The following is an 18,316-nucleotide window of genomic DNA, read 5'->3' as shown; positions in this document are numbered from 1 at the left end:
TTACTTACACGTCGCTCCTCATCTGAAAGACTTCTCCAGACTGGCCCCTATTTTGTGTAACTCTCTGCCTCGGTCCGCAAGACTCTCCCCTAGTTTTTCAACTTTTCAGCGCTCCTTAAAGACTCTGTTCAGAAATACATATAATATACACTAACATTTTTTTATCTTAGTTCCACTCCTCCTTTAATTATCCCCTTGAACCCCCTTGGCATGTAAGCCTAAGAGCCCAGCTGCTTTGTAGATCACCTTCATGAGACCTGATTTACATCAGTGAAACTCTTGTCTTCCATCATTGTTACCTTGCATATAAGACCCATATTTTTTAGCACTGCAGAATATGTTGGCACTCTACAAATAACTGATAATAATATATCCCCACAACACAGTCTAACTCCCTCACATTTTTTATTTAATCAAGATTTTCTTACTATACCTATATTGCATTTTCTTTCTGTTACCATATGTCTATGCATTTAAAAAAAAAAAATATATATATATATATCAAATAATAATAATCAAAAATCAGTATGCAAAATAAATTATTTAGCAGCATTTAAAACTGTTATTAGCAAATTTCTGTTGTTGTGTTAGCTCCAGAGCAGCAATGCATACTGGGATCTAGCGGAACACATCTGGTGTTTTAATGGCAAGAGGCATATGTATGTATTAACCAATCATAAGCTAGTTACTAGCAGTGCATTGTTGTGCCTGATCCTACCTATGTATGCTTTTCAATAATGGAAATCAAAAGAACACAGTACTTTTTGAAAAGTAAATAGAAAAGTGTGTTAAAATTGCACGCTATCTACTTTTTTCCCTGAAGTTGGTGAATAAATATTTTCCTGTAAAATTGAGTAAATCCTTTTGTGTGCCCATAATTACAGCCTTCATGCAAATAAGCTGCAAGCAGGTAAAATGTGTAGCTTCCTATTCACAATAATAATGTGCTTTTATCAAGGTTGTTATATGTATATTGTATATAAAATACTTTTATAATGCAATCTTCTACACGGGTTGAATAAAGGTCATTTTTTCTGAACTGGTTTATTCTGGCTTCCTCTGTATTTTTGTATAATGCCACCCGTATTACTGCTTATCGTGTGATACTGTTGGCAGCTACTGCAATCTAAGCAGTTGTACAGAAAGTCTTGTAAAAGATACTGATTTGTATATCTTCTGGAATAGCAGCCGTTTATATTAAAGGTACATAGTAATGTAGTATGTTGTATGCTTTGTTTTATTATTGCAGAGATAATCCTGTATTAAAGGGACATTAAACACGTTGAGATGGTAAAATAAAATGATTATATATATATATATATATATATATATATATATATATATATATATAGTTTAACTCTGCTATATACTTTCATTATTTATTTTGTTCCCCATTCCTGTAATTCTATTCTGAAATTGTGAGCATTTCACTTCCTGTTAGAAATAGAAGTGCAGAACACTGTTATATTCCACACAGCCATTGGCTGCACACTCTAGTGACCTATTTATAGCTGTCCCTGATTGGCCATAGCAGAGAATGTAACCTAAGTTACAACATAGCAGCTCACATTGTTTTATAGACCATACAACTTTACACTTACTAATCTTTTCTTTGACTGCTTTATTATATCTAGTATTTTAGTGTTTAATGTCCCTTTAACACAACATTTTAAATGTAATCATGCTGAAAAAGAGATGCCCGTCTCATGGGTCATCCCTGATGTAAGAATTTTGCTGACATTTTGTGCAGTTCAAGGGACATGAAACCAACTTTTTTTTTTGTTTCATGATTCAGCCAACAATTTTAAGAAGGTTTACAATTTACTTCTATTATCACATTTACTTAGTTCTCATGGAATTCTTTGTTGAAGAGAATACCTAGGTAAATAGTATGCACATGTTTGGAGAACTATATGGCAACAAAAATGCTACCATATAGTGCTTTAGATACGTGCATTCTACTGAACCTATCAACCTGCTTTTCAACAAATAAATACCAAAAGAACAAAGTCACTTTTATAATAGAAATAAAATGGAAACTTTCTGAATCATAAAATAGAACTTGATGCTAAAAGCAGTTTAAAAAAAAAAAAAAACGTTTTGCCACAGACCCTTGTGAACAGGGAACAGAATTGATACACTGATCTCTGAGAACAGTCTTTTGAAAGAAAAATAAAATTCAGTTTTGAAGCAAAATATCACATGCTAATTTACAACCTCTTTTAAAAAGCAGAAATATTATTTTCACTTTATTATCTTAAAGTGAAGGTCAATTTTGATTAATTAGTGCCCGGTTTTTAATAAACCTATTAAAAACAAGGGCTCTTTAATTCATCAAAATTGACATTTCACTGTTTTCTTCAAAAACGTACCTTTTTATACGTCAGAAAAAAAAACGTACCTTCATATGTCAGAAATGACGAATCAGGCTTCCTCCAATCACAGCCTCTCCCCCCCCCCCCCCGGGGAATCTTGGCCTGATGCAACTCTGTGATTGGAGGAAGCCGGATTCGTCATTTTGGACCCGCGAAGACGGCTTGCGACGGGCGGAGGAAGAGCTGGAGCGGCTGCCAGGATTAAAAGGTACGTTTTTGAAGAAAACAGTGAAATGTCAATTTTGATGAATTAAATTGCCTTTGTTTTTAATAGGTTTATTAAAAACCGGGCACTAATTCATCAAAATGGACCTTCACTTTAACTATTATGCCTTTATAAAACAATAGTTTAAAGTATTTGCTGCTGTAGGTAGCTGTTATTCTATTGATTAATCACAAGACATCCTCTTTTTATGTTGATAAATTGTGCCAATATAAAATCTGTATCAAAAGTTAAAAATTATATATTTTTTAAAAAACTCTAAATATATGTTAAAGGTATTCAATGGTAGGCTGACTTCAAGTGTTGACCCAGCTGTGCAACTAATAAAATGTATGTATTGGGTTTTATCCTCATATAGTTGTTAATGTAACATAAAAAAAGAAAAATCTGCTTAGTAGGTAAACAGCACGCCAGTCACATACATCATTTATAGAAATCATTTATATTCATAACCTATTTTAAGGTTTGTTAAACTCCTGTGAACTTTCCATTGTTTCTTAGTACTGACCTCTGTCAATGGAATGGCTGACAAGAATGTGTGAGATCTTGTTTGGCCGGGTGGAGTCTTGTCATTACTTTGTAGGCAAACACAGTAGCTTTATGTATCCAGGTGATTATACAATAATATAAGAGTTATTTAATAAAGTTTATAGGGCGTTTTCACATTCATCAGTGAAATGTTCTGCGATTTAAAGGGATGTTGTCTAAAAAATTTGCTAACATGCAAATAAAAGAGCACTATTTACACATTTCCTGCCTGAAAGATAAAAACATAATTTATGCTTACCTGATAAATTTATTTCTCTTGTAGTGTAGTCAGTCCACGGGTCATCCATTACTTATGGAATATATCTCTTCCTAACAGGAAGCTGCAAGAGGATCACCCAGCAGAGCTGCTATATAGCTCCTCCCCTCACATGTCATATTCAGTCATTCGACCAAAGCAGACGAGAAAGGAGAAACCATAGGGTGCAGTGGTGACTGGAGTTTAATTAAAATTTAGGTCTGCCTTAAAGACAGGGCGGGCCGTGGACTGACTACACTACAAGAGAAATAAATTTATCAGGTAAGCATAAATTATGTTTTCTCTTGTTAAGTGTAGTCAGTCCACGGGTCATCCATTACTTATGGAATACCAATACCAAAGCTAAAGTACACGGATGAAGGGAGGGACAAGGCAGGAACATTAAACAGAAGGAACCACTGCCTGAAGTACCTTTCTCCCAAAAATAGCCTCCGAAGAAGCAAAAGTGTCAAATTTGTAAAATTTTGAAAAGGTGTGAAGCGAAGACCAAGTCGCAGCCTTGCAAATCTGTTCAACAGAGGCCTCATTTTTAAAGGCCCAGGTGGAAGCCACAGCTCTAGTAGAATGAGCTGTAATCCTTTCAGGAGGCTGCTGTCCAGCAGTCTCATAGGCTAAACGTATTATGCTACGAAGCCAAAAAGAGAGAGAGGTAGCCGAAGCCTTTTGACCTCTTCTCTGTCCAGAGTAAACGACAAACAGGGAAGAAGTTTGACAAAAATCTTTAGTTGCCTGCAAATAGAACTTCAGGGCACGGACTACGTCCAAATTATGCAAAAGTCGTTCCTTCTTTGAAGAAGGGTTAGGACACAGTGATGGAACAACAATCTCTTGATTGATATTCCTGTTAGTAACTACCTTAGGTAAGAACCCAGGTTTAGTACGCAGAACTACCTTGTCTGAATGAAAAATCAGATAAGGAGAATCACAATGTAAGGCAGATAACTCAGAGACTCTTCGAGCCGAGGAAATAGCCATCAAAAACAAAACCTTCCAGGATAACAGCTTGATATCAATGGAATGAAGGGGTTCAAATGGAACGCCTTGAAGAACATTAAGAACTAAGTTTAAACTCCACGGCGGAGCAACAGTCTTAAACACAGGCTTAATCCTAGTTAAAGCCTGACAAAAAGCCTGAACGTCTGGAACGTTTGTGTAGAAGAATAGACAGAGCAGAAATCTGTCCCTTTAACGAACTAGCAGATAAGCCCTTTTCTAAACCCTCTTGTAGAAAGGACAATATCCTAGGAATCCTAACCTTACTCCATGAGTAACTCTTGGATTCGCACCAATATAAATATTTACGCCATATCTTATGGTAAATTTTTCTGGTAACAGGCTTCCTAGCCTGTATTAAGGTATCAATAACCGACTCCGAGAAGCCACGCTTTGATAGAATCAAGCGTTCAATCTCCATGCAGTCAGCCTCAGAGAAATTAGATTTGGATGTTTGAAAGGACCCTGAATTAGAAGGTCCTGTCTCAGAGGCAGAGACCACGGTGGACAGGACGACATGTCCACTAGGTCTGCATACCAGGTCCTGCGTGGCCACGCAGGCGCTATCAGAATCACCGAAGCTCTCTCCTGTTTGATCTTGGCAATCAAACGAGGAAGCATCGGGAATGGTGGAAACACATAAGCCATGTTGAAGACCCAAGGGGCTGTCAGAGCATCTATCAGCACCGCTCCCGGGTCCCTGGACCTGGATCCGTAACAAGGAAGCTTGGCGTTCTGGCGAGACGCCATGAGATCCAGATCTGGTTTGCCCCAACGAAGAATCAGTTGAGCAAAGACCTCCGGATGAAGTTCCCACTCCCCCGGATGAAAACTCTGGCGACTTAGAAAATCCGCCTCCCAGTTCTCTACGCCTGGGATGTAAATCGCTGACAGGTGGCAAGAGTGAGACTCTGCCCAGCGAATTATCTTTGAGACTTCCAACATCGCTAGGGAACTTCTGGTTCCCCCTTGATGGTTGATGTAAGCCACAGTCGTGATGTTGTCCGACTGAAATCTGATGAACCTCAGAGTTGCTAACTGAGGCCAAGCTAGGAGAGCATTGAATATTGCTCTTAATTCCAGAATATTTATTGGGAGGAATTTCTCCTCCTGAGTCCATAATCCCTGAGCTTTCAGGGAGTTCCAGACTGCGCCCCAGCCTAGAAGGCTGGCGTCTGTTGTTACAATCGTCCAATCTGGCCTGCGAAAGGTCATCCCCTTGGACAGATGTGGCCGAGAGAGCCACCATAGAAGAGAATCTCTGGTCTCTTGATCCAGACTTAGTAGGGGGGACAAATCTGAGTAATCCCCGTTCCACTGACTTAGCATGCACAATTGCAGCGGTCTGAGATGCAGGCGCGCAAATGGTACTATGTCCATTGCCGCTACCATTAAGCCGATTACTTCCATGCACTGAGCTACTGACGGGTGTGGAATGGAATGAAGGACACGGAAAGCATTTAGAAGTTTTGATAACCTGGCCTCTGTCAGGTAAATTTTCATCTCTACAGAATCTATAAGAGTCCCTAGAAAGGGAACTCTTGTAAGTGGTAATAGAGAACTCTTTTCCACGTTCACCTTCCACCCATGCGACCTCAGAAATGCCAGAACTATCTCTGTATGAGACTTGGCAGTTTGAAAACTTGACGCTTGTATCAGAATGTCGTCTAGGTACGGAGTCACCGCTATGCCTCGCGGTCTTAGTACCGCCAGAAGTGAGCCCAGAACTTTTGTAAAGATTCTTGGAGCCGTAGCTAATCCGAAGGGAAGAGCTACAAACTGGTAATGCCTGTCTAGGAAAGCAAATCTTAGGTACCGATAATGATCCTTGTGAATCGGTATGTGAAGGTAGGCATCCTTTAAATCCACTGTGGTCATGTACTGACTCTCTTGGATCATGGGAAGGATGGTTCGAATAGTTTCCATTTTGAATGATGGAACTCTTAGAAATTTGTTTAGGATTTTTAAGTCCAAGATTGGTCTGAAGGTTCCCTCTTTCTTGGGAACCACAAATAGATTTGAATAGAATCCCTGCCCGTGTTCCGTCCGCGGAACTGGGTGGATCACCCCCATTAGTAAAAGGTCTTGTACACAGCGTAGAAACGACTCTTTCTTTATTTGGTTTGCTGATAACCTTGAAAGATGAAATCTCCCTCGTGGAGGAGAAGTTTTGAAGTCCAGGAGATATCCCTGAGATATGATCTCCAACGCCCAGGGATCCTGGACATCTCTTGCCCAAGCCTGGGCGAAGAGAGAAAGTCTGCCCCCCACTAGATCCGTTTCCGGATAGGGGGCCCTCTCTTCATGCTGTCTTGGGGGCAGCAGCAGGTTTCTTGGCCTGCTTGCCCTTGTTCCAGGACTGGTTAACTTTCCAGCCCTGCCTGTAACGAGCAACAGCTCCTTCCTGTTTTGGAGCGGAGGAAGTTGATGCTGCTCCATCCTTGAAGTTACGAAAGACACGAAAATTAGACTGTTTGGCCTTTGATTTGGCCCTGTCCTGAGGTAGAGCATGGCCCTTACCTCCCGTAATGTCAGCGATAATTTCTTTCAAGCCGGGCCCGAATAAGGTCTGCCCTTTGAAAGGAATATTAAGCAATTTAGATTTAGAAGTCACGTCAGCTGACCAGGATTTAAGCCATAGCGCTCTGCGCGCTTGGATGGCGAATCCGGAGTTCTTAGCCGTAAGTTTGGTTAAATGTACGACGGCATCAGAAACAAATGCGTTAGCTAGCTTAAGTGCTTTAAGCTTGTTCATAATTTCATCCAATGGAGCTGTGCGAATGGCCTCTTCCAGAGACTCAAACCAGAATGCCGCCGCAGCAGTGACAGGCGCAATGCATGCAAGGGGCTGTAAGATAAAACCTTGTTGAACAAACATTTTCTTAAGGTAACCCTCTAATTTCTTATCCATTGGATCTGAAAAGGCACAACTATCCTCCACCGGGATAGTGGTACGCTTAGCTAAAGTAGAAACTGCTCCCTCCACCTTAGAGACCGTCTGCCATAAGTCTCGTGTGGTGGCGTCTATAGGAAACATTTTCCTAAATATGGGAGGAGGGGAAAAGGGCACACCAGGTCTATCCCACTCCTTGCTAATAATCTCTGTAAGCCTTTTAGGTATAGGAAACACGTCAGTACACACCGGTACCGCATAGTATCTATCCAACCTACATAATTTTTCTGGAATTGCAACCGTGTTACAATCATTCGGAGCCGCTAATACCTCCCCTAGCAATATGCGGAGGTTCTCAAGCTTAAATTTAAAATTAGAAATCTCTGAATCCAGTCTCCCTGGATCAGATCCGTCACCCACAGAATGAAGCTCTCCGTCTTCACGTTCTGCAAACTGTGACGCAGTATCTGACATGGCTCTCACCTCATCCGCGCGCTCTGTCCTTAACCCAGAGCTATCGCGCTTGCCTCTTAATTCTGGCAATTTAGATAATACTTCTGTCATAACAGTAGCCATGTCTTGCAAAGTGATTTGTAAGGGCCTCCCTGATGTACTTGGCGCCACAAAATCACGCACCTCCTGAGCGGGAGGCGAAGGTACTGACACGTGAGGAGAGTTAGTCGGCATAACTTCCCCCTCGTTGTCTGGTGATAATTTCTTTACATGTAAAGATTGACTTTTATTTAAAGTAGCATCAATGCAATTAGTACATAAATTTCTATTGGGCTCCACATTGGCCTTTAAACATAGTGAACAAAGAGATTCATCTGTGTCAGACATGTTTAAACAGACTAGCAATGAGACTAGCAAGCTTGGAAATACTTTTCTAAATAAATTTACAAGCAATATAAAAAATGCTACTGTGCCTTTAAGAAGCACAAAAAGCTGTCACAGTTGAAATAACAATGAACCAAAATAGTTATAGCAACCAATTTTTCCCAGTAAATGTATTAAGTTAGCAAAGTATTGCACCCACCAGCAAATGGATGATTAACCCCTTAATACCCAAAAACGGATTAACAATTTAATAATTAACGTTTTTCTCACAGTCAAAACACACTGTCACAGGTCTGCTGTGACTGATTACCTCCCTCAAAATGAATTTTGAAGACCCCTGAGCTCTCTAGAGACGATCTGGATCATGGAGGATGAAGTAGACAGATTGTGACTGAATTTTTACTGCGCAAAAAAGCGCTAAAATAGGCCCCTCCCACTCATATTACAACAGTGGGGAAGTTCAGAAAACTGTTTCTATGCAGAAAACAAAGATGGCCATGTGGTAAAAATCATGCCCCAATAAGTTTTATCACCAAGTACCTCACAAAAAACGATTAACATGCCAGTAAACGTTTTAAACATACATTTGAAAAGTTATGAATTGTTATTAATAAGCCTGCTACCAGTCGCTTTTACTGCAGTTAAGGCTCATACATTATTTCAGTATTAACAGTATTTTCAGAGTCAATTCCATTCCTTAGAAAAATACATTCAGTGTACACACACTCATCAGCCTAATACCAGTCGCTATCACTGCATTTAAGGCTGAACTTACTTTACATTGGTATCAGCAATTCCATTCCTCAGAAAAATAATTTACTGCACATACCTCATTTGCAGGGGGGCCCTGCATACTATTCCCCTTCTCTGAAGTTACCTCACTCCTCAGATGAGAACAGCCAGTGGATCTTAGTTACTTCTGCTAAGATCATAGAAAACGCAGGCAGATTCTTCTTCTAATGCTGCCTGAGAATAAACAGCACACTCCGGTGCCATTTAAAATAACAAACTTTTGATTGTAGAAATAAACTAAGTTAAAAAACACCACAGACCTCTCACAGTGACCTATCTAGTTAGGCTGCAAGAGAATGACTGAATATGACATGTGAGGGGAGGAGCTATATAGCAGCTCTGCTGGGTGATCCTCTTGCAGCTTCCTGTTAGGAAGAGATATATTCCATAAGTAATGGATGACCCGTGGACTGACTGCACTTAACAAGAGAAATAATATTAACATACTTGCATGCATGTGAAAAACTATTGGGAAGCTTGCTTTCAGCCCAGAATACTGAAATATACCACAGAACTAAGGGGTGGGGCATATAATGTGTACTTTTTTTCAGCAGAGGGTGGGTGTTTGGATCCAACATTTCTTACAATAGAAAAACTGTGTTATTGTTATGAGACTCACCTTTATCATGCCTTTTATTATACTCAAGCTATAAGTCATTCTTAATGCTTTCTGTAGTTTAGCCATAGTTTAAATTCCGTAGATCTTCAACCTACACTCAATGTTTTTTTAATAAAATGTTTGCAACAATCACTAATTTAGCAAAAATATGGTTTGTTGTGATCGAACTATAACTGCAGGCTTTACAAAATTCCAGGCAACAGTTCATTAAATTAATGATAATAATCGAGAATGGAAATCTGTATCAGAGCTTTAGACTTTTCTGCAGACAGTATTGGCATCTGAAAGTTAAAATCCAACAGTTTTTGTGTACATTCAAATATCTTATGTATGAATTGATGTAATTTCCCTTCAGAAAATAGGAACATTATGCATTTGTTTGTTTTTGGAGGGTGTTCATGGCTTTTCTCAGCACCTATAAGAAAGGTGATTTTTAAAAATCAATTAGAAACTTTAACACACCTTGAGTTATTTCCTCACTATGAAAATTGTAAAATGACACTCTGTGCCCTATGAGTATGGTGTCCAGGCTTGTGGTTTCAGAGTTTATTAAAATATAAGTCAGACTCACATATGTGGTAGGGAAGTGAAAGCATTAAAATTCCTGTGTGTGTGTGTGTGTGTGTGAGCACACATTTCCTGATGTTTATACATTTGTGATTTTTTTTTAATGCATTTTTTTTATGCATTTTGTATGCTGCACAATAATCCCATATTTCATAAGAAAGACCATTCTTCCTATCTGGTGTAATGATAATTTAGCCAGAGGATGATTTATATAATTGATTTCATTGGCAGAATCCTAGAAGCCAGGGGCCCGGACTACTAAAATTTGTATTTCTAATTGGAATTTTTAATGCCTTATATCTAGTATGCTTGGTTGTTTGCTGTGGAGCAAACAAAAAAACAAAACAGTACAGTAGTTCCTCAGTGACTGCTTTTTTCATGTGATTTTTTTACATGTGATCTTATCTTAAATTCCCCTTTCTGTGCATTTTATATTGCATTCCTTTAAAACACTCCATACATAATAAATTCTGCATACCAAAACTATACATTTCATTTAATTGTAGAGCGCAATTAGATTTGTTCAAAACATGTTTTCACCACATTGATGCCACGTGGTACATGAGTGTTTGTTTATATAAGTGATGTTGAGGGTTTACCATGAACTCTTACACGTATGGATTATGGACATATTTATTATGTTTTGTAATTTAAAATAGACCTTGGTTTGTAAATCTTCATAGACTTTTTGTTTTAAGCTGTGCTCACTCTTACTTTCTCCACTTAGTGTGCATAAACATCTGTTTTAAAACATGTTACAGTTTCTTCTTTTTATTAACCCCCCATATTTTGTGTTTGATAAACTTCCTTGTGTTTTTAGGCATGTTGTAGCTTGTTTCTGTCTACCGATGAGCTCTTCAATATCAGTTATTAATAACTGCAGTCTGATATCGTATTATTATTATTTTTTGTCTAGTGTCCCTTTATAGAGGCTCTTTCCATCTTAATGGGAGGAGAGTCCACTGCTTCATTCATTACTTGTGGGAATTAAGAACCTGGCCACCAGGAGGAGGCAAAGACACCCCAGCCAAAGGCTTAAATACCTCCCCCACTACCCTCATCCCCCATTCATTCTTTGCCTTTCGTCACAGGAGGTTGGCAGAGAAGTGTCGGAAGATTCGGAGTAGTCTCTTATGGAGTTTAGTAGTCTTTGAAATGGGACTGGAGTTTTAAGTAGTCCTGTCAGCCTCTCAGTGAGAGCATGGTTGAATGTTGGCGTCTGGAGATGCAGGGAGAGTCTTTCTGTGAAACCATCCTGACTCAGTTTAACAGCTCCATTAGCAATCAGCGTTGACGTGTTTCGCTGCCTGCTTTTTTCTCTTAAGTCCATGTCAGGAGCGATGCTACTACCCTGTCACACTTGAAGAGCCGTGTTCCTGTTCCACGGCGTTGATTCTGGTAAGATAGTTTCATTTATATATATATTTGAAACGCAAAAAGACAGGGTCACAGTGTGGCTCCTTTTATCTTTATAGAATCTAGGGTAATACCCTCGGAAGGGGACTGTTGAACAGGGGGGATATTATTATGCATAATATTGTTTATTGTGTTTATCTACTGCATTTGTGTGAGATGAGGCTCTGTCAGTGTGGAACACAGTTCATTAGCGAGAAATTGAAGCAGGCTTTTTTGACGCGTCCTTCTTTAAAGTGCAGGGCCGGTCCTGCATGGCACTCCATGTGACCGGGTGTGGCCTCTGCAACTTCCTCTTTCTCAACCTGCGTTCGAAGGAGACGAAAGCTGTTTCTTGCAGTCCGGGTCATAGGAGGTGGTGAGTGCACCAGCCATTGGGATATAAAGTCCGTAATAAAGGCGCAAGCTATGGAGGACTCTGATATTTTAGAGGATACTCCCTCTTTATCCAAACCCATTAACTGTGTATATTGTGAGGAGGTTTCTGTTGAACCGCCTACGCAACTCTGTTCCACATGCTTTGGCAATATTGCTATTACCAAAAAGAATAAAGTATTTAGTACGACTGAGCCTTCCACCTCTGAGGATTCTCCGCCCTGTGAGGTGCGTTCCCTGTATTCATCTCAGATTGCACAAGCAGTTCCCCAGGGCACTACTAATCCTCCTGCGGGAGGGGTCCTTTGGCCTCCAGACTTCGCCGATCAATTGCAGACGGCGGTTTCTGCGGCCATTAATGTGATGCCTCGCCCTACTAAGCGCAAGCGGAAGGTACAGCGCGGCTATCCGTCTTAGGGGTCTTCAACTCCACTGGATGTCTCAGACAGATTATCCGCTAAGGAGGACTTATTGGAGGATGTCGCTTCTGGGTCGGAATCAGCTACTTCTAGGACTCCGTCCGTGGAGGAGCCAGATTTTAAATTTAAGATGGAGCATTTGCGCTCTCTGCTGAAAGAGGTGCTTGCTACGTTGGAGGTTCCGGAACCGAAACTACCGGAGGAACCTTTGATCCCTAAACTAGATTAGACTAGACTAGGTTTATATGGACAGGGTAGTACCCAGTCCTTCCCAGTTCCAGTCAAGATTGCAAATATTATTAAGAACGAATGGGAGAAACTTGGTTCGTCCTTTTCCCCCTCTTCTTTTAAAAAGCTTTTCCCCGTTCCAGAAGGTGGATGGTGCTATCTCCACGCTCGCTAAGAGAACGACTATTCCATTAGAGGATAGCTCCTCTTTCAAGGAACCCATGGATAAAAAGATGGAGTCCATGTTGCGGAAGATGTTCCAACTCACGGGGTTCGTTTTTTAACTGGCGGCGGTGGTCGCTGCGGTGGCTTGGGCGGCTACCTACTGGTGTGACGCTCTATCAGCAATGGTTGAGGTGGAGACTCCTCTCGATGAAAGTCTAGAACGAATCAAGCCCTTAAGAGTAGCGCATTCATTCATTTGTGATGCTAACATGCAGATTATTTGCCTGAATGCTAAGACATAAGGTTTTTCTATTTTAGCCCACAGGGCTCTGTGGCTAAAGTCGTGGTCTGCTGACATGACTTCTAAGTCTCGTTTGCTTTCCCTCCCATTCAAAGGGAAGGTTTTGTTTGGCCCGGGCCTGGATTCTATCATACCTACGGTCACGGGTGGCAAGGGTGCCTTCTTGCCTCAGGATAAGAGGGCTAAACCCAAGGGAGTTCATTTTTCGTCCCTTTTGTGTAGACAAGTCTCAGCGCCAGCAGCCTGCCACAAAGTCGGAGCAATCCAAGGGATCTTGGAACAAGTCCAAGCAGAACAAGAAGCCTGCTGAGTCAAAATCGACATGCAGGGACGGCCCCCGGTCTGTCCTTGGATCATGTAGGGAGCAGACTATCTTTTTTTGCGGAGGCCTGGAGAAGAGACGTTATAGACCCTTGGGTTCTGGAGGTCGTATCCCAGGGTTACAGGATAGGTTTCAAGCCTTATCCGCCCAGAGGCAGATTCCTCCTGTCAAACATATCTTAAAGACCAGAAAAGAGAGGCGCCTTCCTGGGGTGTGTAAGGGATCTCTCATCCCTCGGGGTAATCGTCCCAGTCCCTGCGGCAGAAAGAGGTCTGGGGTATTATTCAAACCTTTTCGTGGTCCCAAAGAAGGAGGGCACGTTTCGTCCAATTCTGGATCTAAAGGCCCTAAACAAGTTTTTGTCAGTTCCGTTGTTCAAGATGGAGAGGATCATGTCAATTTTGCCCCTGGTTCAAGAAGGGCAATTCATGATGACTATATAGACCTAAAGGACGATTACCTTCACGTTCCAATCCACAAGGATCACTTCAGGTTTCTAAGGTTCGCCTTCCTGGACCAGCACTTCCAGTTTGTGGCCCTTCCGTTTGGTCTGGCTACTGCCCCAAGAGTCTTCACAAAGGTTCTGTGAGCTCTACTCGCAGAAATTGCAGTGGCACCTTATCTGGACCATATCCTGGTACAAGCTCCGTCCTACAGTCTTGCGGAGGATCACTCAAGAGCTCTTCTCCTTCGGTCCCACGGGTGGAAGCTAAACGAAGGAAAGAGTTCATTGGTTCCCAGCAACAGGGTGAAATTCCTGGGTACGATAATAGATTCTTCAGCCATGAAGATCTTTTTGACAGATCAGAGACGTTGCAAGCTTATGTTCAACTGTCTAGCTCTTCAGACATCCTCCAGGACATCTGTAGCCAGGTGTATGGAGGTGATCGGGCTCATGGTATCCAGCATCAATGTCATTCCATTCACCAGGTTCCATCTCAGAACTCTTTAGCTGTGCATGTTGAGACAATGGAACGGTGATCATTCAGATCTGTCCCAATAGATATCTCTAAACAGACCGGTGAGGAGTCCCTAACTTGGTGGACCCAACTGGAACAGTTGTCTCAGGGGACATCCTTTTTGAGACCATCCTGGGAGATTGTGACCACGGATGCAAGTCTATCAGGATGGGAGCTGTTTGGGGTGCCAGAAAGGCACAGGGCAGATGGACTCGAGAAAAATTGAGTCTACCTATAAATATTTTGGAACTTCAAGCGATTTTTAATGCTCTGGGGGCATCCCGATTCATCAGATTCCAGTCGGACAACATTACCTCGGTGGCTTACATAAACCATCAGGGAACGACGAGAATCTCCCTAGCCATGAGGGAAGTATCTTGGATTCTGGAATGGGCGGAGACTCACAATTGTTAGCTCTCAGCAATCCACATTCCGGGTGTGGACAACTGGGAAGCGGTTTTCTGAGCAGACAGACATTCATCCAGGGGAATGGTCCCTCCATCCCGAGATGTTCGCGGAGATCTGCAGCAGATGGGGGACACCGGAGATAGACCTCATGGCGTCCAGACTCAATTGCAAACTACCCATATACGGGTCGCGATCCAGGGATCCCCAGGTGGAACTGATAGATGCCTTGGCGGTACCCTGGGACTTACCTAACCCAACCTAATTTACATATTTCCACAGTTGCCTCTTCTACCTCGGGTAGTGGCCCGCATCTAGCATGAGCAAGCTTCGGCTATTCTGATTGCTCCGTCGTGGCCGCGGAGGATGTGGTTTACGGATCTGGTGGCGATGTTGTCATCTCCGCCGTGGAAGTTACCTGGTCGCAGGGATCTGCTGGTTGAAGGTCCTTTTCTACATCAAAATCTCGATTCTCTGAGGCTGACTGCATGGAGATTGAACGTTTAGTCTTAGCCAAGAGAGGATTTTCAGAAAAAGTGATTGACTCTCGTTCAGGCCAGGAAGCCGGTCACTCGACGCATCTACCACAAGGTGTGGAGGACCTACTTGTCCTGGTGTGAGGAACAAGGATATCCCTGACATAAGGTCAGGGTATCCAGGATTTTGGCCTTTTTCCAGGACGGTCTGGATAAGGATCTTGCCGCTAGTTTCCTAAGGGGACAGATCTCGGCTTTATCTGTACTGTTGCATAAGAAGCTTGCAGAGCTTCCTGATATTCAGTCCTTTGTTCAGGCTCTAGTTAGAATTATGCCTGTCTTCAGAAATTCGGCTCATCCTTGGAGCTTAAACTTGGTTCTTAAGGTTTTGCAGAGGGCTCCGTTTGAGCCTATGCCTGCACTTGACATTAAGGTTCTTTCATGGAAAGTCCTATTATTACTGGCTATTGCTTCGGCACGCAGAGTCTCTGAGTTGGCAGCCTTGCAATGTGAGCCTCCCTACTTAGTTTTTCATGCCGATAAGGTTGTTCTTCGAACTGGATTGGGATTCCTTCCCAAGGTTGTGTCGAGTCGGAACATCAATCAGGAAATAGTAGTTCCTTCTTTGTGTCCTAACCCTTCTTCGAAGGAGAGGTTACTTCATAATCTGGACGTGGTTCGGGCGTTGAAGTTTTATCTTCAGGCCACGAAGGAGTTCAGACAGACTTCGTCCTTATTTGTTGTGTATTCAGGGAAGCGCAGGGGGCAAAGGGCCTCTGCCACTTCTTTCTTTTTGGTTAAGGAGTATGATCCGTCTGGCATATGAGACAGGGGACACAAGCCTCCTCAGAGGATTACAGCTCGACTAGAACTGTGGCCTCTTCTTGGGCCTTTAAGATTGAGGCTTCTATGGAGCAGATTTGTAAGGCGGCCACTTGGTATTCCTTACATACTTTTGCAAAATTTTATACATTTTATGTTTTTGCTTCAGCGGAAGCAGCTTTTGGGAGAAAGGTTCTGCAGGATGTGGTGCCCTCAGTATAGGGTCTACCTCATTTTTACCCTCCCGTCTTTTTTTTTTTTTCATTCAGTCTCCTCTAGAGCTTGGGTATTTGTTCCCACAAGTAATGAATGAAGCAGTGGACTCTCCTCCCATTAAGATGGAAAACCAAAATTATGCTTACCTGATAATGTCATTTCCATCTGTGGGAGGAGAGTCCACTGCACCCGCTCGTTTATCCGGTGGGCAGACTTAAATTTATCAATCTTCTGGCACCATTTATACCCTGATATTCCTCCTACTGTTCCTTGTTCCCTTGGCAGAAGGAGTGGGGAGGTATTTAAGCCTTTGGCTGGGGTGTCTGCCTCCCTGGTGGCCAGGTTCTTAATTTCCACAAGTAATGAATGAAGCAGTGGACTCTCCTCCCTCAATTGAAATGAAATTATCAGGTAAGCATAATTTATGTTTTTCATTTATAAGATTTGGATCATAGCACTATATTTACTATATACTCTGACTGCTCTGTAAAAAGGTTGATAGTTTTGTTTTTACATATTGAGGCAGTTGGGACAAATATTGAAATACAGATAATGAATATTGCTTTTTAACTTTTCCTTACTATGCAGACTTGCTAACTAAAAATGCTCTGCACTGTATTTAATTTGATTCTTACCAAAGCTTACATGTAAAATATATTTCTATTTGCTCTTTTCTTATCCTTTCTATATGTTGTTTTCTACAGGATATAAATCTGATTGACATCCTCTGGAGACAAGATATTGACCTTGGTGTTGGGCGTGAAGTGTTTGACTACAGCCAAAGACAGAAGGAGTATGAAATAGAAAAACAAAAGAAGCTTGAAAAGGAAAGGCAAGAACAGCTTCTAAAGGAACAGGAACAAGCATTATATTCTCAGCTGCAATTAGATGAAGAGACAGGGGAATTCATTCCAATCCAGCTTGCAGCACCAATTGAGACACCAGTCACACAGGCACCCTCCCAGCTCCTTACAGGTAAATTATTGCAGCCTTGTTTTATTTTGTTTCCTAAGATGGCAAAAAGCCTAGTTCAGAAAAAAATAAATCCTTTTTTTCTCTTTATTATTCCTTCTAGCATAAGGCTGATTTGAGAGAAGGAGCAGCTCTATCCTTTGATGAATGCATGAAGATTTTGGCAGATACATTCCAATTTGTTGTAGACAATGAGGTAAATACTTGCCAAAATAGTCCAGATTTATGCTTTGCTGTTGGTCGTAGAAGTAATTTATTTTAAAGGGATATGAAACCCAACATTTTCTTTCATTATTCAGTCAGAGAATGCATTTTTTAAACAACTTTCTTTTCTTAAGACATGGAGAATCTACAACGTCATTCCAATTTCTAGTGGGATATTCACTCCTGGCCAGCAGGAGGAGGCAAAGAGCACCACAGCAAAGCTGTTAAGTGTCACTTCCCTTACCCATAACCCCCTGTCATTCTCTTTGCCTCTGTCAATGGAGGAGGTGAAGTTTGGTGTCTGAAGATATTTATTTCTTTTTTGGGTACTTTTCCCTGCAAGCAAGGATTTGGGTTTAGCTGTGTCCACATCAATCTCTTGAGTAAGAGTAGAGGTGGTATTTAAGCAGTTAGGAAGTGGTGAGTGGTCCTTACTTGTTTTGGTGACGTATTTGCTGCCCTAGTCATAGAAAGCCAGAGTTGGTTACTCTGTTCTTTCTTTTTCTACAGGTCTCTGTATGGTGTATGTGTCCTTTCATGCCTGGAGAGCTGTCTTCCTGCCGGACAGCTATATTGCAGGTAAGTGCTTTTGTCTTCCAGGTGTTGGAGACTTGCACTTCAGGAAAATAGTTATCTCTGCAGTAATATTGGAACATGATAAATCCTTTATAGATAGGATTTACTGGGGCAGTGTGCAGGCACATATTGTATGTGGAGACTAGGGGTTAATCTTCCCTTAATATTGGGGATGTTTCCTCTATGGCTCTTTAATTATATTCACTCTTGTAGTGTTGACAAGGGTTTAAATTAGGCATTTATTAGAAGCGCAAGAGCGGTAGGGCACAATTTATTGAGGCTTTTATTGTGACTGCAAAAGGACTTTTATTCTCCGGTCTTACTCGGCAGTTTCTTGGAACGCATGCTTTTAGTTTGCT

At 41.6% G+C, this 18,316-nt stretch overlaps 1 protein-coding gene across 1 annotated transcript in view; it reads left to right on the top strand.

Annotated features, from left to right (window-relative positions):
- Nucleotides 1–17,180, top strand: part of LOC128643896 (nuclear factor erythroid 2-related factor 2-like) — a gene marked incomplete at its 3' end in the record, with an annotated part of 43,021 nt that extends 25,841 nt beyond the window's left edge. The window contains exon 2 of the mRNA XM_053696668.1: nt 16,910–17,180. Coding sequence (XP_053552643.1) covers nt 16,910–17,180 — 271 coding nt within the window. The remainder of the gene's footprint in view (nt 1–16,909) is intronic.
- Nucleotides 17,181–18,316: the final 1,136 nt, after the last annotated feature.

The sequence above is a fragment of the Bombina bombina genome, unplaced genomic scaffold, assembly GCF_027579735.1.
Source record: "Bombina bombina isolate aBomBom1 unplaced genomic scaffold, aBomBom1.pri scaffold_1441, whole genome shotgun sequence".
Classification (NCBI taxonomy): domain Eukaryota; kingdom Metazoa; phylum Chordata; class Amphibia; order Anura; family Bombinatoridae; genus Bombina; species Bombina bombina.
The sequence above is the reverse complement of the archived record's forward strand: the minus strand, read 5'-3'. Positions and strand labels throughout refer to the sequence as shown.